The following is a 22,404-nucleotide window of genomic DNA, read 5'->3' as shown; positions in this document are numbered from 1 at the left end:
TTTGTTGAAGAATGAAAACATCTGCATTAATTTTCAGCTGATAATTAGTGGGATGGCGCCAAACAAGCCTTTGAATGGGCTGATCAACTGTTCTTCCATCTGAGCCGCAAACAGCTTGATATTCAGAGAACTGAGACAGCTTTAGTAGTAATGTCAATTAAATTAAGGGTAAATTAGACTGGCTTCCCTTGAGTTTTGGGCAAATTACACTTACTTAGCACATTTAGCCTTTATTACTTTGACCCCCCTTGAAATTTGGCTCATGTGCTTAATAACGCTCCCTGTCGTTGATGAAAAAGCTCAAAAAATGATTAAGTTACCGATCCTTATATTAAAAGACTTTAATAACCTTATATTTTGACATGAAATGCAAAAGTATCAATTTTACATAATTAATTTTTACAAAAATAATTTTTTTAGGTTTCTTTTTTTCAAAAAAAACATGGTAAGAGTAATATGGTGTTGTACGAGATGGAGAAAAAAAAAAATGTAATAGTCTTTTGGTTTGACAATTTTTTATTTATTAAATTAGATAAGGATATATAAGACATTTTACACTTTTTGAGGATGTCAAAGTAATAAAGATCTAACGCTTCATCTCTGTGTTATTTGCCTAAATTTCAAGGGAGGTCAATGTAATTTACCCTAAAATTAAACACTCTTATTTCTGGCCCTCCAGATGAATGAAGCCAGAAAATGGAGTAATCAATCGCATACTCCTCTTCCCTTTTTTTGGCTTTTCATAGAACCGCATCCAGCAATCGTCCCAACAAGTAGTTCTAACCAATCCTCCACTCTCAAGGGGCTTAACTTTCAAAACCTTGCAAGACAGTCCAAGGTCACACCAAGCACCCTCCGTTAGGGCGGTTGATTGCTACCGAGTCCTCCAACCATTAGGGTAGACAATCAGTGTTCGGGTTAGCGTCGTTAGCTGGATGGGTAAACAAAGTGATTACTGCGTCCAACCACCATTAGGGTGTACGGTACTGAGGTGTTCAGGTTCGTGTCATTACTGGATCCTTCCCCCGTTAGGCCGAACTTAGGCGGTTGCAGATGAGTCATTACTGGATCCTTCCACCGTTAGGCCGAACTTAGGCGGTTGCAGATGAGTTAATAAAATAAATAAAGTGATCCAACTCTGTAAATGAGCATGGGAGGAGGGTCCCTTTGCCCCTATCCCTCTTGTTCCTATACTAGAATGAAATGGTTCCAGTGCATAGTTCTAATTTCTCAGACATATAATTTGGTAGCAGTTACTCTGTCATGCATAAACCTCCCAAAAAAAAAAAAAAAGGGTGAAGTACAATCATCACAAGCTGGATGGTAAAACAAAAAATACGAATCATCACCAGAAAAACTAAAATTCATCTAACTGAATTTTCACCATTGATATAAAGTACAAATTTATGGCCTTGCAAACACCAAATCTGGGGGCAAACTTTCAGAAGCTATCGCTCAAAACAGCTCATAGACTGGACCGTAAACAAAATTATGGATGAAGTACAAAATCAATTTAAAACCAAACTCTATTTTCCAAACCTAAAATATAAATGAAATGCAATCAGCTGAAGTCCACTGACGTGCTGAGAACTATATATATATTCTCTAATTGCTTTCTAAAAAAAGAAAAAGAAAAAAACACATGAAAATAAAGCCAAAATAGATGATGCTGGAGAAGAGGGAAGGAACAATTAATCAAAAGCCTGCCATCCAATCTATAGATGTCAGCTCTTGTGTACATTGAAAAAGGGATCAGCGCCCTGAAATAAGGCCGGACACCTAAGAATTGAAAACCGCGTTTGAGATGCTGGGGTCTAATTTATCTCACATTCTGCCTAGTCTTGATCATTCGTTTGAGAGTCGCTAGCCAGAAATTGCACTCGTCCCAGTCACTAGTGGTAAGGAGGACCTGTACAAGGCAGAATCAACAGAAGGACAAAAGGAACTTCAATCCCCACCACCATTAAAAAATTAATATATATATATATATATATATATATAGAGAGAGAGAGAGAGAGAAACTCTCATATGTCAGCTATACCTGGATTTGGAGAGCAGTACTGAAATCACCATTGTCCAAAGCCTGGCAAAGCTGTACAAGCTTTTCAGCAGCATTCTTAGAGATGTCCCCACTATTCAATTTAGCAAACAAGGCACCTATTTTCCTAGAATTGTCCTCTATTTCCCGCTTCTTGGCAGGATTTGCACGCAAACCACCCACTGCCTCTGATGTCTCATTAAAAAGTCTCATCAAAGTTGTAATAACAGGTCTTTGCTGCGCTGTAGCACATAATGCAAAAACCAAGCAAAACATATTAGGCAATTTGGGGGAAATTATTATATGGTGACTTCCAAACGAAATGTGTAAAAATTAAAAAATAAAATATTGATCAATTCCAATTCTTTTCTTTTCTTTTCTCGATTCTTTTCCGATTGAAATGTGTGTATCCACAGATCTGTGTCTCTATAGTTGATCTGTTCCCGGATTTACAAAAATGTGCAAAAGCTCTATTGGCCTCTGCCATTGTATGAGTCTCTTCCTTGCATATGGCATCGTGGTGGTAAAATGATAGCCATGAGAAACTCAAAATCCCATGCCAAAGAGCATGGAGGTTAGAATCCTCTTCAAGGCATAGTATTGAATATCTCGTCGAATGGGAAATTCAATAAGGAGCTCCGATCAAATTGGTATTGACATACCGTTCGATCCAAGCTCTTGGAATTGGAATAAGTTCTACAATGCACCACGAAATCTCGGTGATCTTATTTTAGCTAATGAATGGAAAGTCTGCTTTGAAATCATCAGCGCTGCACCCAACTAGTACATAATTACTTTGCCGAGTTCCTTAGAGAGAATTGTCTAGCGCCCTCAAGTATTATATACCTATCCACCTGTGTAGGTTTCACATATAAGTACTCTTTTGTTGAAGGCTTTTCCTCGGAGTATGGCATGGGTTACTTCAACGCCACAGTAACTGATACTTGAACATTGGCTTAAGGCAAATTCCCAACCCCTTCTTACCCTAAAAAAGTAGGATTACCTTTGACCTTACATCCTTGAACATCGACTCCCGGCTAACATAGCCTCCTCCGTCCCTAGGGACCAACAAAGGGTATTACAGGAATATTCATCTAATGTCCATCGACTATGCCCATGCGTGCATTTAATTTTCGTCGTTTGCCCATGATAAAACAATGTCACAGCTTAATCCTTTTTTTTTTATTTTGTTAAAAAGAAGAAAGAAATTCAAATTCTCTCCTATTTACTATGGCCACGAAGAATCAAATTATCACTACATTTCTTCCTTTTTCATCTTCTTCTTCCATGTGTAGGATAAATAACCCCAAGGAATTGAGGGCTTTTTTACCAACCGGCCTCTTCCACCAGTCACCGTCAGGGTATTTGACCAAATAGAATCATCCAATTCCCGTAGAACCTATCACTAAAATACCCCTAAAGGGTATTTAACCAAATAGAATCATCCAATTCTTTTTGAAGGACAAAAGGATCTCCAATTTATTTAGATTATCCACGGATAAAAATTCACTTGACACGGAGTTAGTAGAGGACGCGTCTTGTCACAACAGCAAGGTTGCTCCATTGTGACCTAGGGGTCACAGGTTTGAAATGGGAAACAGCCTCTCCGCATGTGGTGTAGAAGAGCCCAAGGAGCAAATTGTCCATAAGATTTTTACACTTTCCACTTAGAGATTCTCGAGACATCTGGATGTCTACAATTTCCAACATCATATTTGAATATTTATAAATCAAAAGTTCAAGCATTCGTAACAAGGGGCTCTAGATTTTTATTATAGTTGCAAATGCTTATAATGAAGAAAAGAAAGCTTAGGTAAAAGAAATATATATATTACCCGGTACATTTGAAGTATCGACTGTTTGTACTGTAGGCGGTGGAGCTGCAGGAGTTATGGCTGGTTGCACTGGTGCTGACTGAGTAGGACTTGGCGGTTGCACTGGACCCATTCCAGGTCTTTGAATTCCTGAATTAGTAATTGGCATAAATCCCCTAGGCCCTGGGGTTGGAGCCATAGCTTGAGGCATCTTATGCCCAGGAACTGGACCAGGTTGAGAGGTGATTGGGCCAAGTGGACCAGTTGCAGGAGGTCCAGCTTGATAACCAGGGTTAGAAGTCCCCTTGAACAAATAAAGGCAATTTATTAGTATATCAGTCACATAAAGAAATGCTTAACTAAGAAAAAATAGTGCATATACATACAGGATATAACTGAGAACCCAATGTGGGCTGCTGATATTGCTCCACATTTTTCAACGTAGGAGGAGTTGCAGGAATGAAGGGTTTTGCTGCAGGCTGTGTAGTAACAGGTGTAGCAAAATTTGGCTAGAAGAAAAGGGGGGAAAAAATCTCAGTTCAACAAGAGACACATTTTTTGACAGCATAATTTGCTATATTTGATCTTTTTAAAGAAAAAGAGACGCAAAAGTTCCCTATCAATTAGAATGTCATATATGCTTGAAAAAGATCGCCGCTTCCGGCTGGAAGGTTTATAATCAAATTAAGTGATTACAAAGTCTCACCAATGAGAACCAAGAATAAAATATTACTATTATCATTATTACTGATGCCAGTAAGCAAGTATGACAAAATTGGTTACTTCCCAAGGGAAATGGGACCAATAATGCAAATACCTGTGGAACCTGAGGTGCTTGGGATGGAAGAAACATATGAGGCTGTGGTGCAGGCTGATATGGTGCAGGAGCACCACCATATCCTCGGCCATAAGAAGAACCAAATGATTGTTGGTAATTTTCACCATAAGTACTTCCAGGAATGCTTGGTTGCAGTTGCGATGGCACTGTTTCCTAAGCAGAAGACAAAGCATAAAAACAAGGAGTTACATTAAGAGCAATTCAGCAGATACTTCATTAAATAGAAACAGCAACATGAATGTATTCCATATTGAAGAGATGAATCCTTACCAAACAAAAAAATACATATATTTATACATATTGAAGAGATGTAAAATAAAATCACCTGATAATACTGTTGAGAGGTCTCAACCACACCAAAACCGGATTGATCAGCACTATATACAGGTCCTGTTTGCAATTGAGGGTTTTCAAAAGTCATAGACTTGGGCTCTTCTTTTTCTGCAAAAGAGAGAGACTATCATCAGCTGGCACTAAAATGGCAAGCAACATAAAGCCTGCTCTAAATAGGCCATAGAAGAGCTTATTCTACTTGAAATTATTAGTGTGAAAATCATCACCAGTACATCTGCAAGACATGCAATGCATTACAAAGAATTAACGAAATAAACAACCAACTTCTGAATCCTATGGACAAACAATCCTATAAGAATGTCCAATGGACTGGAAATTGGAAACAATAATATTCCATCATTGATCTAAACGAATAGTGTAAATTGCACAAACAAAAAAACAAAACAAAACAAAAAAAATACAGAACGCCCACCCACACACATGATTTGAGATGAATTGATAAAACAACATTGGCGAGCAAAGTGGTCATTGTGGTTGTGCAACTGTGGACAAGAGAGAGAGAGAGAGATGATTTGATAATGGTGGTGGAAAAGCAGGCAAGAAAACGCGAGGATGGTGCAGCAGATGCAGAAATTTGGTCCTATTTGTTTTGGGTTATGAGTTGGTTATAGTGTTGAAGTTGGATAACAAAAATGGATTAAGGATACAATAGTTATAAAAAGGGCATATTGGTCATGAAAAAAATAAAGGGTATATTAGAGGAGAGGATCAATCTTTCAAAGGTTGCAAATAAAAATATGGAGAATTTCAGAAAAAATAAAAATATCATAAGCACGAGAAAACATAAAGTTGAGATTAGCATGAAATATTCTGCACTACTACAAGAAATGAACTTGTTCTGCTAACAATGAACTTGCGTTTGTTGGTGCGTTTGGAAGGAGTGGAAAAGAAGATCTTTCGACGGGGAGGAATCTTCCATTAGGGCTTTGAAATATCTTATTGTTATTTCTCTTTTTAGTTGAGGGATGGGGAGAAATTCTGAATTTATAGAGGAGTTTGTTGAATTTTTGGGTTGCTTGGGCCCTTAGGACCTTTTCTTCGGCCTCGGCCTGTGTAGTTCTCGGGATGTGTTCCCCTTTTGAATGTAATCTAATATATTCTTACTTTAAAAAAAAAAAAAACACAATGTACCATATTGCCTGTATGGCAAATGATCTCTTTGTGTTTACTACTATCTTAAATAATCAGGTAGTACTGCAACAAGGCATTACAGTATTAATTAAATCCTGAGTTTAACGAGAATAAAGCAACTGCTTGAGCCTTCTCAATATGAATATCAGAAAACCTAGAACATCCATTATAGAGATATAAATCTATGTGAAACATGCAAGGAAGAAATATGATGTAAGAGACAAGAAAAACCGATGCCAAGTAAATCCGGAAGGACAATGAATAGTTTCCTCCAGGACTATCAAGTAAATAATATCTCCTAATCATCAACACACTTGAGAGAGAAGACACATACAATACTGCATAACAAATGTTACCAGAAGAACCTACCAGGCACTGCAGAAAGAGCAATACGATCCCGTAAGATCGTAAGTTCAGGAGACAGTTCCTCAGTACCCAAAAGCTTCAAATATTCCATAGCTGTTGTTAAAAGTCCTTGACTTGCTAATATTTCAGCATATTTCTCAACAAGCTTGCACAAAGAAGCACTAAATTGCTTCTGTCCAGTTGCCAAAGCAAGGACAATAGTCTTTTCCATTAAATCCTATTCAAGATATAAATAAAAATTATTGTCACGTCTCTAATTTGAAAAATATGCTTTAAATGAATATTTAAAAAGAGCATACACACCTGAAGAATATCAACATATGATTTCCCCTCATGCTCAGTTGCCAGACTTCGAGACCAAATTTCCACTGTTTTGTCAATATTTCCAGAACATATATAACATAAAGTTGCAGCTAGTGTATTACCAACACCCATGAGTCTAGAAGCAAGTGTGTCACAGAGCAAAGTCCATTCCTCTCTTTGTGCAAACTATACAAACAGTTATAATAAGAATGATGTATAAACATTGTAGTAAATGCAATAATCACAAATTCAATTATCTTTAGCAATACTAGCAACGAGAGAAAAGAGGATTATTAATCTTTTCTAATTTCAGTATCATCAGAACTTAAAAGAGGGGAACCCTCATCCAAGGAAATGATTGGGAATGCTATGGTACCTGTCTATTTTTGCAAAGGCGCATTGACCAGCACCAAATCAAGGGGGTCAATACTCCACAATCAAGTCCACAAAATGATAATTCTTGCTTGTATAATTATACTTAATAGTGACAATTTTAACAGACAAATAACTCAAAAAGAAGGTTCCAACACCATTTCAAGCAAAAAAGAAAAAAAATGCAGCAGAACTGGAGTACCATATGGTGCTTTTAATTCCATTATTGGATTGAAGGGTGTCTATATCATCAATTATCATCATGCAAAAGCAGAAAATGAAATTTGTTACAATGTTAAAATTCCCTAAAATCCTTGGCTTGAGTGGTATGTCCTCCGCCTCCCCAAAGAGGAGGTTGAGCGTTCAAGCCCTAGTGAGACGCGTGTGTGTGTATACAATGTTAAAATTTTTGCATTACAAAAATATAATAGTGCCCCAAAAAACTTGTAGCAATATTTTCATTCCTTTCATTAAATCTAAATGTATTAATTTCCATATAAAACAAGAAATGCATGTGACTATGACGTTGCAGTATCACATAAGAATATTTTCGTCATCAGAAATTGAGAAACTTACAGTGCAAAGAAGAGCAAGTGTTTCTTTCCAGGACTTCAGAGGCCTGGTGTTTACTAGGCTCATGAGGTCATTGTTCACCATTGCAGAAACAACCTGAAGGTGCAAATGAAATAATCAAAAAAATTATAAAACACAAAACAGAAATACCATAATTTCTATGAGTAACTGAAGAAAAAAGAACTAAGCTAATTAACTACCAAAAGACGAGATGAAATTTTGGATACCTTAAGATAAGGAGAACGGCTCATCTTAAGGTACTGATCACGCGCACTCTCCCACAAGGAAGCACCACCAACATGGGCAATAACTAAAGCATCAGCTATTTTATTTGCAGATATGCACTGTGCAACGGCCCCTTTGTAATCCCCAACAACCAAAGCTCGTTGAACGGCCTCATCAAATGATGGATCAGCACTCTCCTCTTGTCCACCCATTTCTTTTTGCATTTCTTCCCCACTAGGAACAGAACCTTCAACATCAATATTATTTGAAGAAGTTGACACAGGTGTATCAGCTTTAGGACTTGGAAGATTGTTAAAGAAATCTTCTCCGTTATCAGAAGGGAAGAGGGTGGTTTCTTTCTCCTGTGCATATCCTTCATTATCTGCTACCGCTCCTTCGAGACCAAGAGCACTTGTGTCCTGAGAGAGATCATTTTGTACAGTTTCTTTATCTTCAGTGGGTAAACTGAAACCAAGGTGGTTAAGCAGCTTTGTCCTTGCTGCTCCATCATCTTCAAACATAACCTTCAAGAAGCCCCATGTTTCTTTGTCATCCTCACACCTGCTCAGACAACTCAATGGGAACCACATAATTGAAGTAATAGATCAGTTCACTACTTGAATTCAGGGGCATAAGTAATAATTCAATCCTTTGCACAAAGAACGTACTCGGACTCTTCATATTTTTTGTCACATAAAGTCCTTAGTAAAGATCTCTCCCCATTTTGTATTGCTGCTTCAAATTCAGAAGAGCGACTCACCAAACTGTGTTCTGTAACTAAGTTGTGCACATAAACCTGGAACACGGAGAAAATAAAGAACAAATAAGGTAATGGAAAGAGAACCGAGTATAAAACCCACTAAGCATACCTCTGAAGCTCCGGATGGACTATCTGCTGAGCAAAATGAAACAAGCTTGCCTCCAAAACCGAAAGAGACCCCTGCTTTACGTTTATACCATTTTGGGGCCCTCAAAGGTGCTGCATGGAACACCTAGAATGTAAGAACTATAACCAAAATACTAAATTAAAAGAGAGCAAAAGAAAACTGCCACGACACATGACACAAAGCGTGTAAGGGATGATATAAAAAAAAAAGTTGGTTGCTTGATGGACTGGCAAAGAGAGACAAAATGACAACTTGATTAATCAACTTTAAGTCCGTCCACAATTCAGAACTCATCATCTTGACACTTTTGCAACCTTAACCTCCACCTCCTTGCCTATGCTCATTTCACATCCTCTTCAAAGCCATTGTGCTGGTCCAAACCATTTCAATTAGCTCTCTCATATTTTGTCAACTGAGAAAGATCAAGTTTGCCTTTCCAGGTTTCCCTAAACCTGAGAACACCTTGTTTGGTAATAATGCAACAATCAACTCCATAAGGTATGACGGGTATAATTTGTCTCATAAATTCCCCTTCATATTTGAATAGTACGAGTCCAGCACATCGTAATCCTTTAGCAAGACAACAATTTAACCACAAAGTCCTAATTATAGTGGCAAGATCCAAGTACTCTCTTTCAGATCTAGAAAACAACTTCCACCAGATCTTTTTTCCCTCTTAAAAGACTAAGAAGCATAGACAGTGACACTTCTACAAAGGTGCCTTGTTCATTTTGGACACATGTAACGCACCGACCACACTCTTGGAAACATGTTCAACACCTCATGGACAAGTCTATAATTAATTAAAAAAAATAAATCATTATTTCAAACACTTGGCCGACACATCCTAAAAAGTTGGATGACACATCCAATGCATCATTTCTGGGTCCAATGGAATTCGTAGCTACAGGAAGAAGCCCTATCAAATAAAAATCTTGCTCATCATTTATGAACATGAAACTATAAAGTGGAACTTGTCATCTAAGAATACAAACAGCTAATAATTTCACAAAAACTACATCCATCCTACCTATCTTATTAAAAGCTGTATCCTCAAACTATATAGAAATGTTCAATGGAAACTAGAAAAGCAAATGGGGAATAAAACAGAATGTACATAAAACTTAATTTTTATGCTAAAATATATGAATGGTTGCATCTAATACTCATAAGTAGGGCCTCTATATGTTCCTCGTAATACAAGTGGACTGAGAAAAGTATGAAACCCAAAAGTAAATGGATTGCACCTAAGATATTCAAGTAGGATGGCCAGCTGCAGACCATCTGATCGTACACCATGATGCTAAAAGTAATTCTTTGGAAAATAATACAAGATGACATTCATATCATCTAGGTACTACTTTACCTGCACCAAAATCACCCTCCCCTGTACCAAATCGGCTGCAACCCTGCAGAGAGAAAACATTGAATGTTAACGCAAAAACTATGATTCCTAAAAGATCCATTGACCCAACAGGACTAAAACGCATTCCCTGACTTGAAGTGGTATAATAGTAATAATAATAATAAAGAATAAAAAATTGAACGGGGATCCTTTTTTACAAGTAATGTATATATTGCATTAAAAGCACCAAAAAGGGAGACACAACCCACGTACATGTTACATGTCAAGTAGAGGTGGCAAAGTTCGACACTACTCGAAATGACATGAAGTTAGCAGTTTGGATTGACCTTAATCGTGTCAACCAGTTTAACCCATTTAATTAATCTTGTGGTGCTCGTATTCTGAAACTCAACCCGTTTAACCCGATTAGACCCGTTTAATTAATTGTGTCATGTTTTTGTTTTGAAACTCAACCTGTTTTAACCCGATTAGACCTGTTTAATTAACTATGTCAATTCAACTCAATTAACCTACAACATGTTTTAAAATTTGAATTATTCCAATTATCCTCATTTTCATGAATTTAGTCATCCATTATGTCATTTTTTTCAATTATATTTGCATTTTATACTTGAGTTAATAAATGAGTTAAATGACTCATTCAATTTCAATGAGTTAAATAGGTTATTAAACGGCCCATGTCGTGTTGTGATTTACATGACCCATTTACACTGGTCGTGCCGTTTTACTTGTTTAATAAACGGACCGTGTTCATGTCAAGGTTCCTGACATGATTATTAAAAGGGTCATTCAGGTTGACGTATTTAGTCGACACGACGCGAATATGACCTGTTAACACAAATTGCCACCCCGAGGACTATCAAGAGTTCATGGACCAAGACTAAACACACAACCTACTGTCAAAAGAAGAGGAGATTCAAAAAGATTTTTTTTTCCCTTAAGAGGAACCATAAACCTTTTCAACTTCTGGAACGATCACAATATCACACCACATCCTCGAAACATCTTTGATTCCTTTCTACCCAAATACTTTACATTAAGACATAACAAAATTTATCTTTGACAATGCTTATCTCGTCTTCCCTACCCAGCAACCATTAAAACATCTATATTGTTCCAACATCTAAGGAAACTTGTGATAAAATTGGAAGAATGTGTATGTGTGTGCGCCACAGTTTCCACTCTTAATTAGGCAATAAATAAATTTTCTTCTGGCTAATCATCCAAATAGAAACTGCCATAGCCTATTCACTATTATGATGCATTTACATCATTCCAATTGTAATTTAAATTTGTTCACACTAAAAGTAAAAATTTCAATAAGGTTTGATGGAGTTGAGACTGGAGATGAGTCAATACCCTAAAGTACCCATGACCTGTTTATCCGTATAATTTTGTATGACTGCTCATCCAAATGAATTTTCTGTTACTCATACTAATGTTGCCATGGAAAGCCATGGACGCACACATTAAACCATTTCTTCTCCGATGACATATAAACATGGAACTCACCTCAATATTATAAATGCCAATTTTTCCATCAAATGAAGATGCTGATATGACCCCTGGTATCCTTGGATACCAGTGTACATCAAAATTCCAGTTGGTTCCGGCTGGCAATTCAGTGACTATCTGCACAGAGTTATACATCAAAAGCAGTGTCACTATATATGAAAGTAGTGTAAATTTGGTCTCGCCCTTCCCCCTTGTCCCCCAACCCTGGGGGGGAAAAAATGAAAACGAAACCAAATAGAAGGGGAGCGGGAAAGAAAAGGAGGAAAAAGCGCACAAAAGGGGGGAGAGAGGAGAGGTCCAAAAATAATAATAATAATAACACAAGCCCATTCAAGTGTTCATCTACCTCTCCAGAAAGTATGTCCCAGCAGATAGTACGATTGTCTTTGGCACAGGTAAGCAAATAGGAGCTGTCAATGGGACACCATGACATAGCAATTACACCTGGTGTAAGATACGCAGGAAACCACAGATGAAACAACAAAGTCATGAACACATCCACATTAAAGTAAACAACAAATATATGGGAAAAAGATTCCAAAAAATAAAAAGCACTGACCACTAGCACAAGGAAATCTGCACTACAGAAAACCTGGCAAAGAAGCTAAAGCTTCTGCTAAAGTTAGATACCTCCAGAAGTAAGTAAAACATCCAAAATCCATATGCTTTCTCATCAAATAATATATAACATCACTAATTCACTACCCCTAATAATTAAATAACATCTACCGGATCAAGAAAATATGGGCGACTTTGAACTTTTGATTACTCCGGAATTGGATATTATTTTTAAAATTGCAAAGTCTATAGATTCAGGTTGAACTCGGTCACTTGTATTTTTGTGTTAAAGAAGTGCATACATGTGTGTAAGTGCACTTACACTATGGGCTCGATTTCTAGGGGTTTTCAATTCAAATTTTACATTGATTTTGGTTCTTTAGGCTTTGGTTGATGTGTATTCAGGTTTAGGTTTGCTTATCAAAAAAAAAAAAAGTGTATTCAGGTTTAGGTTTCATTTTGGTTGAAGTTAACTTTAAATTGATCGTTAGCATTTGATCCTCCTTTTTTTTTTTTTGATAAATAAGCATTTGATCCATTATTTGAGTAAGTGAGATTTTAAAGCTGCAGCTTGAGTGAGGCAGTGCAGAAGTGGGGCGGGATTGGAGAAACTAAACAGGCTCAGGGATAGGGGTTGGGGGTCTACCAGAGAGCTTTGATCAAAACTTCTGAAATGATCATTCGATCTAGCAAAATTTACTTCAATCGCTCAATCAAGACAGAATCATTTTATAAACTTAAGGAAACAAAAATTTCAATTGGTTTTATTATTCTATTTCACATGGGACTCCTATATTAGCTAAAAGTATGGGGTTATAGTCAGACTAGGGTATGCTGTTACACTATATGGTTTTACATATACATCTAGAGAAAGGGAAAAAAAAAAATTAAACCATCTGATAACTTCCTACGTGGTACCCCCAACCAATCATATCCTTTCCCTTCCCATGATAGTAGGAATACAGAGTGTATGATTAGTTCATTTTCCCTGATAATAGGACTAAAGAATGAATGATTGGGTGGGGTACTATTTTCCCGAGTACCCTGGGATACCCAAAACTTATTCCTAGAGAAAGATATTTTTAGAGCTTATTTTTCTTTCTACATTTAGCATCTTGCATTAAATGGTGAGTTATTTGGAATATCGATCATCAACTTGTGGAGCCTAAAATGTCATCAACACAAAATCACACGATAAACAAAAAATCGGACATGACTAGTCATAGAGATCAAAAGCATAGATAGATTGAGGAACAGAACACGACTGAATTCGATCACTAGCAGCAGAAGAACTCAAGCGGAGCACGTTGCATGAGTCTGGGTCAGAGGTAATTAGGGGGTCCTTGGTTTAAAGTCTGGTTAACCCAATATGTAATACCTGTCTTTTAATATTGGATTTGTCTGCCTAGACTAGACCGCACTGTTTTTCCCCATCAAGATTTTCCACATAGAAACGTGTGTTTATGTGTCGTTGTTTGGTTATTCATCTTTGCTATCTCCAGTTTAAATAATTTATATTGCTACAGTTGAGCAATAGCTGCTAGAATTTGAACATCAATTATTGTCAGTTAAAGTTTGAACAAGAGTTATTCAACCCCCACCATCTATTTCGGACATAGAGTTACTTTGACATATTATATCCTTTGCAACAGTCCTCCTTCAATTGGTATCAAGCATATAGATTGGGGGTTTTCCAATCAACCCAGTGTTTTCGATTTCAACCTGGCCAAGACGACTGAACTAGCGAACCAGGCCATCAGCCAGGCCACTTAACTTCAAACTATAAAATCAGTTATTTATACTGTATCTGAAAGTTTGCATAGAACACCTGGTATGACCAAAATTCAAACCAAACATGGGCTACAGTTCATTAGTATACCACAGCCACTGTACCATGACATGCCATTGCTTTCTAGAGCAAATTGAATCAGAACTCAACCAGTGACCCAGCATGCAGAACAGGTCAATGATTGTTTGGTTCTGAAAAATATGGTAACTTTCACGGATAATACAGATTTTTAGGTATCATTCGGCAGGAAGGTGCACATGAAAGGCCTCGACTCTGATCATTGAAGAGCATTGACACTTAACACTAGGAAAAAATGCAGCAATCTGTAAACAAGCAGAAGATAAAGCACAAATGTGTCGACCAACATACCTTTAGTGTGGCCCACAAACTCTCTCACCGGTGACATTACATTCCGCATGTCCCAGAGCTGTATGCGAATGCCAATGTAAATTACAAGAGTAACAGAGTTGAGTCCAAGAGGTTAAAACAAAACCACAAAAATCATTACCCTCAGAGAAGGGGAACTGTCTTCGTCTGAAGCAACAATAAGCTGAGTGGCAACATCAGGATGCCACTGCAAAACAGAGCACCTCCTTCTAATTGAATCTGCAAAACTGTCAATTGCCAAGCTCACATTAGTTAATGAGGGAGAAAGAAAAGGTTCACATTGTGGTTGTATCATGCCAAAATATTCAACTAAATTCACATTGAATTACAAACAAAATTACCTTATCACTGGCTTTTGCTTCTTTAGGTCCCAAACCACTGAAAGAACACAGAACATTTTTTTTAATAAGCACAAGTACAGAAAAACATATATTACTCCAAGCTCCAAATACAAAATAAAAAAGGCTAAATTGGATAGTTTCACAACGCACCAGTCGTCCCATTAGTTGAAGTCGATGCTAATATATGTTGAACCTTGCTGTTCCAAGATAAAAACGAAATTTCTCCTTGAGTAGCAGATCCACTACTCTGCATAAAGATCACGTGAACTGTGTCAGACGCCTTCAGTGATTTTGTACATTGAAAACGAAAATAGAAAAAACCAAGAAAATATTTTTTTTTTTTTTTTTTTTTTTTTGGGGGGGGGTGGGGGTGAGAGAGAGATTGTGCATACTGCGTATTAAGACCCATATAGGCCCCAAGCATTCATTTAAATTTTAAAGCACGATTTTACAAAATGCAGATGTCTTACAAGTCAAAATATAGCAACCACAAGTGAATTACCATTAGAGAAGGTAAAGCAATGAAAAAACATGGCACACAGAACACGAAAAACACACCACGCTCGTATAGTGGTCAAATTTGAAGCAGATCAAGGTATCCCATTTCTAATCCCACCAAATTTAATAATTGGATCTCGTCCAAATGTATTGAATACTAGATATCATGCTATTTAAAATTATTCCCTACCAAAAAATATACGTAGATGGAATCATAAACAGATCGGGCCAATCCATACCTAAATCCAACAGGAGGCAACTAAGTGATATAGATTTGTAACATCAAGAAAACAAGTAATATCAAAATGTCATATTGTATCATCCATAGGCCCGTATATGAGAATTACACTTTAGTTTGTACTCCATTTTTTAAGTAAATGGATGTTGAGATGGTAAATTTTGCAAAAATATTAAAGATGGTGGCAAATCATCTATATAATAATTCATGCAACACAGTGTTTTAGAATATGTAGTCACAAGTTCTCAAACGCACTGAGACATTGAAAAGAAAATATTGTGGTCCCAGGAAGCATAGAACTAGAACTAGAACTAGAACTCAAATGCATTCCAAAGCCATGGAGGTATTTTTCACCTTCAGTTTATGAAAGCAAATGCTTCTCAGAATAAGCCATGACAGGCTGCAATAAAAATTTAAAGTATTATTATTTATAAAGAAAAAATAATAATAATAAAGAAAAGAACGAGGAACCTCAATATATTCATAGAACAAATAAGGACACCTCAAGATAATTGAATCTTTTCTTCAAGAGGCTCTTGGTTTTGCAGATCCAAATCAATTGGATCTGCGTATTGAAATATATTAATTATTGCTCAAATGCCTTAACACTTCACTGGGATTTATGACCATAAAAATGCTCTTACAGAGACAAGTCTGCTCTACAATGGCTTCAGTATAATTCTAGACCTTAAATCTTTCTTATAAGCATGCATAAGATAGGGTACAGAGAAGCTCCAAAACATGTTGGGTTGGAAGCTCATCTCATCCTCTTAAATCTAAAGATACAATACGAAATACATATATATAAAGAACCGTCATAAGGAAAATCCAAGCATAATATAGATATACCATGTTTTAAAACGATGTAAACTGAGTTTTCCACATATGACAAATTCAATTTTATAATTAATTATTTTCATAGGAAGTTACTTGATATCTGTCCCTTTTTAAAAAATTATGATATATTATGGTTCCCAAGTTTTGAATTAGGATTCTTTTAAAAGCACTATTACTGCTAAAAATTAACTCCTGAAAGCTCAAAGCCTTGAGATTCACACCACACCATCTTAGGGACATTTTCACGTTTCGAATCGAAAAATGATTCAATATATTGATCTGCACAAATCACACACAACTTACACAAGTATCCAAGAGTTACTAAGACAAATCTAATATATACCAGTTTCTCAAACTTATAAATAGAAACCCTTTTCAGAAGATAAAATAGACATGCTCTTGCATTAAAGGACTATAGCATTATACAATGTGAAAACACCGAAATACTTCTGCCCCACCCCAGACCCCAGCAACCACCATAGAGATAAAAGTTTGTTGCCTCACACCCACTCTGGCACCCCCCAAAAGAAAAGAGAACTAGTACACAAGGTGAAAGGTATCCTCTACAATCATTGCTAGTGCCTATATAAGATGATAAATAATAAACTAGGAAGCACTGACACTTATCCTACGGGTGCTGTGGCAATGTCAAACACTCAAACACGCGTGTGAGACCCAGCCCGGACCTGTGTCCGACACAGCTAGAAGGGTCCTGCAATTTAAGTTTCTTTTTTCTGGTTGGACAGAACTGGGACACGTCAGGAACACATTTAGGATACTTCCACTACATGGCAGGGTAGGTTAGTAATTATTTTACTTAGAATCATGTGATTCTATCAAACTTGATGTAGGAGGAAAAATTCACTTAGAATCATGTGATTCTGATACAATTTTCAAATATATTAATGGTCAATTAGAAAAGTAATATAAAATATTAGAAAATAAAATCAACAAACATCTAACTCTAAGCTCCAATTTAGTGATTTCATTCATGATAATATGGATAAAATGAGCAAAAATATATAATAATAATATTTTATATTATAATTTTAGGTAAATTACACTCAGACCCCCTGAGGTTAGGTCATTTTTTTAGCTAGATTAACAATTTGGTTTTAGTTTTCACTTATATTTGAATTAGTGGTTTAACATTTCACTTAGACCCCAAATGTCAATTTTTGGGTTGTGGATTGGATGTCGCAGTGGCGGTGGCAGTGGCCGAGCGAGCTCAGAACGGCGGCGACACCAACTCAACAGTGGAAGAAGCTTCCACCAAGGTGGTTCACAGCGGCAACGGCGGCAAGGTTTAGGAAGCGGCATCATTAGGAGAATCGGCTCAATCCGAAGTTCACACTACAACACCGATCGCCCATGAACCCAGTCTTTGTCGAGGCGAGGTCTCAGTAGGAGGAGGAGATCTATACAATTTTTGGGTGGGCGGTGGAGGTGTTGGTTGGTAGTGATAAAGGTGTTGGGTGGGGGCAGTGGTGATGGGTGGGGCAGTGGAGGTGTTGGGTGGGGGCGACGGTGGGTGAGAGAGACCGCAGCCAGATGGAAAATCTGGCCAATTGGGTTTGTTTGCAGGAACAGATCTATACAATTTTTGGGTGGGGGCGGTGGAGGTGTTGGTTGGTAGTGATAGAGGTGTTGGTTGGTAGTGATAGAGGTGTTGGGTGGGGGCGATGGTGATGGGTGGGACGATGGAGGTGTTGGGTGATGGGTGGTGGTGATGGAGGAATTGGGTGGGGGCAGCAGTGATGGGTGGGGGCGATGGCGGGTGAGAGAGACCGCAGCCGGATGGAAAATCTGGCTAATTGGGTTTGTTTGCAGGAACAGATCTATATAATTTTTGGGTGGGGGCGGTGGAGCTGTTGGTTGGTAGTGATAGAGGTGTTGGGTGGGGGCGGTGGTGATGGGTGGGGCGGTGGATGGGTGGTGATGATGGAGGTGTTGGGTGGGGGAGGAAGTGATGAGTGGGGGCGATGGAGGGTGAGGATTGTGGTGGTGGTTGAAGGGGTGGGTGAGAGAGACCGCAGAAATAAAATTGTAGAGGGGTGTTTATGTCATTTAAGATCAAAACTATTCTGTATTAAAATTTTGAGGGTAAAAAGGTCAATCCGCATGTGTTTGAGACCAAAAAGTAAATTGGGATGTAAGTGAAAATTAAAACCAAAATCTTCATCTACCTGAAAAATGACCTAACCTCAGGGGATGTCTCTGTAATTTACCCTATAATTTTTCTACTCCCTCTGTCCCAAATTAGATGTCCCTTTTGGGGAGTATAACTTTTTAAGGGGACATATAATTATTACATTGTCCTCTTTAAAAATTACAAAGCTACCCTTTCAAGTTTAAATATATATATAATCAAGTTTGAATTTTTTTAAAATTTTAAGGGAATTTTATGGAAAGATGTGAAATATGTTGTTTAAACTTGGTAAGTGGACAAGTATTTCAGAACAACCCAAAAAAAAAAAGATGAACAACTAAATTGGGACAGAGGAGGTATGTATTTCTGCCGCATCCATGTCGTATTTTTTAGACATTTGTTGTATCACCGTTTTCGTATCGTGTTGCACCCATGTCTATATGCATGCTTTCTAGATTATAACATGCATACAAGATCATTTTTCTAGAAATCGAAAGCACTAACCTCTCAGAACTTCAAACGTTATAAACCAAATGAAAAAACACACCAAATAAAGAGGGAGGGGAAGCTAATCCCAAACTGAGAGATTGATTTACTTAGAACATCATATCAACAAATCTGTAAATTTGTGGGCATATTGTGGATTTTGCAAACGTCTTTAATGAAAATTTACTCATTAAAAAAAAATAAAAAATAAACAGCATCATATCAACAGCCAAATGTATACAAATATACATACATATGTATATATATATATATATATATATATACATATTTTAGTAAGTCAAAAACATATATATATATATATATTACATATGCCCAAGAACATGGCAAATTATCAAAACCAAAATGAGACAAAGGAAATAACATCACCTCCAAGCAACAAAGCAATGATATAGTCAACACTCAACAGTCCACCATTTCACATCTCCTTTAGACGATTAGCACTTAAAAACCATATAAACTTTGATAATTCAAGCAATCAGAAGTCAAATTTTATTCCCATACAATTGTCTAGGAAAACAACAAAAAAATACCATTAAATGTACTGAGGAGCCTTATACCACTTCCTCCAAACCATTCATTGAACTTAAGAGTTAGCATTCACCAAATAACCCTGACCAAAATATTAATTCAACTAACCTTCCAAACCAAAACTTATCATCTCACTCATTTTTTTCTTGTTTCCCTTAAAATGTGTATATCAGTTGGTATTCCATGTAGACAAACTGGAGAGAGAAAAACAGAAAGATTGTGTGGCCATGGGTTTTGACTCTGGCCAATATCTTTCAAATTATGCCCTCAATTCTTATAACCTCCAGTGTAAATGAAAATAAAAAATTTAGGAAAGAGAAACCTAAAATATAAAGTGTTTTGTGAAAAGAAAAGGGAAGAAACTATAATCAATCTTCTCTTTCTTAATAAAGAATAGAGCTCGCATCACAACAAATACTAGTAATCGAACATACTTTGTTTTCCTATGTGTTGATTTTAAGCATTTTCAAAATGAAGAGAGTGCCTTCATGTGCACCGAACATCAGGAAAACATAGCTATATACCTTTAGAGGAGGAAAATGAGTAGGTTCAGCTGGTTTGACCACATCCCATATACAAATTTCGCCTTCATCAGCGCCAGAAGCAAGATGGTTTGGTGAAACAGAGTTAAATTCCAGACCACGAACCTGAAAGAGAAATGATGCAGGAGCAACCACAACATGCTATCATTCAAATGCCCGAGGAATGAAGAACCATCATGGAAACAAGCTACCAAATACAAAATAGAGAAACTTACAGGCCCTTTATGCCTCGAAAGATGTCCAACAAGAGCAGTTTCAGTTGCCTCAGGACTGAAGGAAATAAATCAAAATAAATAAATCAGAGGTTCATGGGAGTGACAAAAATTATACATTATTCTCTCTATAATGCATAAACCAGACCATAGAGGTGTAACAGAATTCATTCGGAATATAATTATCCACAACCCAGCAAAATGTATATTAACCCTGAGACTTAAAACATTCAAGTAATGCTCAAAACACAATGCAAAAGCTTGCTTGTCTAAAAAATAACTAGACAAGAGACATTGAAACACAGAAAATGTAACACATTAGCACAACAGAAATGATTGATTTCAATAGAATGCGGATACATCTACCTATAGCAAAATCAGACTTACAAGAATAGACCAAAAAACAAAGATAATTTCCTGTTGGGAAAAGTTGGATGATCAACTTAATATGGTAAATGAAATAATAAACTCGTTAACCATAATTCCACTATCCCTACAGCACCCTATTGAGTATTGACCAAAGAGATAACATCATAAAGCATTTTTTTCTTACACCAAGTTAAATACCAACCCACAAATGTCAAAGCTTACACCTCCCAGTATGCCAAAAGCAGAATTCAAAACATAGACCTAAAAGTTGACAGTAAACAAGAACACACAGAATTTGACGTATGCCAATATGCACCATTCTCAGTCTAGGCAGCTGATAAAATTAACTCATTTCAAATTCATGAAACGCTAGATTTTGCATGTTCCAATCAAACAAACTACGAATCCTCAATCTAATTCACAATAAACCATCAAATCAATTGATTCAATTCACGGTACACTTAACCCCAAAGAATCCAGATCAAAACAAAATAAGAAAAAAGCATCAGTACTTAATCAGATGAAGAGGATTCCAAAGACCAATGTTGCCGTCAACTAGTCCGCCGGCGATGAGACCGAGAGAGAATTCATCAGAGCCCGACGGACTCCTACCCCAAGACAACCGATTGAATCGCTCCGAACTCGGCGACGCACCAACCAGTGGAAGCTCCCGATCATCAGACTGGAAATCGAGCTTAAATATTTCAAGATTTGCTGACGAACTGAACGACAGATCCACCGCCCCGGCCATCGTCCCCGCCGCCAGATACTGTGCGTCCGGCGCAAACGCCACCGACGCCGATCTGTTCACCCCTTTTATGCACGCCATAGTCAAATCCCAAAAGACAGATATACAGAATCACAGATATAGATATAAATGTGTGTAGAGAGAGAAATTGGAGATCTGTGGAGTGAGGAATGAGGGGTTTCTAGGGTTTCGGGTTGTGATGAATTGTGAATTGAGAAGTGTTTGTGATGAGAGAGCGCAGATCGTGAAGAAAAAAAAGGTTACGAAGAGTGTGCAAGTCTCTTCTGATCTCTTCTCTCCTTGTGTTTCTTCAGTTCTTCCATTTTTCTGTTTATGAGGATTTTTGTTAGCGGGTTGAGCTGATTTGGGTAATTTAGACACTGCGATCCGTTTCGGTTTCCAATTAATTTGTGCCACGTTATATTGTAGCCTAGACATTTGATGGGTCATGTAATGGATCAAATATTACCCGACCCGAATTTTTTGTATGGTGTTTCACTGCAATTAAAATATGAAATAGTCTATGACGTCAATTGGAATTGGAATTAAAATTTGATAGAATTGCAATCTCACTAATTCAATTTCAAATCTAATTTGAAAAAACTTTATAACTCAAGTTTAATTGAATTTCAATTCTAATTTTTTTATTAAAATAAATTATTGATTTGAAATTAAATAAAAATAATTAAATAATATAAATATATATGTATATACAGTATATATATAATTATATGCATGCATTGAATGATATAAAAACACGAATATTTTATATAGACATATATACTTATATAAAATTAACATGCATACAAATCAAAAAGTCTTAATAGGAATAACGTTTTTAGATCATTGTTTGTAACTTTGTAATAGTTAGGTGTTGTTTGAAAACTCAATTCAATACTTAATTCAATACTTAATTAGT

At 36.9% G+C, this 22,404-nt stretch overlaps 1 protein-coding gene across 1 annotated transcript; it reads right to left on the bottom strand.

Annotated features, from left to right (window-relative positions):
- Positions 1–1,349: 1,349 nt before the first annotated feature.
- On the bottom strand, positions 1,350–21,837 carry LOC132295085 (protein transport protein SEC31 homolog B-like). The gene is made up of 22 exons (XM_059793160.1): positions 21,250–21,837; positions 20,372–20,426; positions 20,139–20,261; positions 15,008–15,104; positions 14,858–14,894; positions 14,638–14,743; positions 14,499–14,556; positions 12,129–12,226; positions 11,780–11,899; positions 10,268–10,310; positions 8,884–8,993; positions 8,683–8,810; positions 8,017–8,575; positions 7,793–7,885; positions 6,845–7,030; positions 6,545–6,758; positions 5,016–5,131; positions 4,670–4,843; positions 4,239–4,361; positions 3,874–4,156; positions 2,042–2,280; positions 1,350–1,909 (listed from the first exon to the last, which is right to left on the bottom strand). Exons 1-22 carry the CDS (start codon positions 21,564–21,566, stop codon positions 1,820–1,822), a joined length of 3,369 nt encoding a protein of 1,122 aa, XP_059649143.1. The 5' UTR covers positions 21,567–21,837; the 3' UTR covers positions 1,350–1,819.
- Positions 21,838–22,404: the final 567 nt, after the last annotated feature.

The sequence above is a fragment of the Cornus florida genome, unplaced genomic scaffold, assembly GCF_030987335.1.
Source record: "Cornus florida cultivar Cherokee Brave unplaced genomic scaffold, ASM3098733v1 CherokeeBrave_3.0.0_Hap2_Chr02, whole genome shotgun sequence".
In the NCBI taxonomy this organism is placed as follows: domain Eukaryota; kingdom Viridiplantae; phylum Streptophyta; class Magnoliopsida; order Cornales; family Cornaceae; genus Cornus; species Cornus florida.
This window is presented reverse-complemented; position numbering and strand designations above follow the sequence as displayed.

Bases quoted from the DNA above. Each gene is read 5' to 3' on its own strand.
- LOC132295085 (XM_059793160.1), bottom strand. From the start codon at position 21,566: ATGGCGTGCATAAAAGGGGTGAACAGATCGGCGTCGGTGGCGTTTGCG. The intron at 20,262-20,371 runs GTAAGTTTCTCT...TTTCTCTTTCAG, and splicing joins TTTCGAGGCATAAAGGGCCT to GTTCGTGGTCTGGAATTTAA. The intron at 14,557-14,637 runs GTAATGATTTTT...ATTCGCATACAG, and splicing joins ACAGTTCCCCTTCTCTGAGG to CTCTGGGACATGCGGAATGT.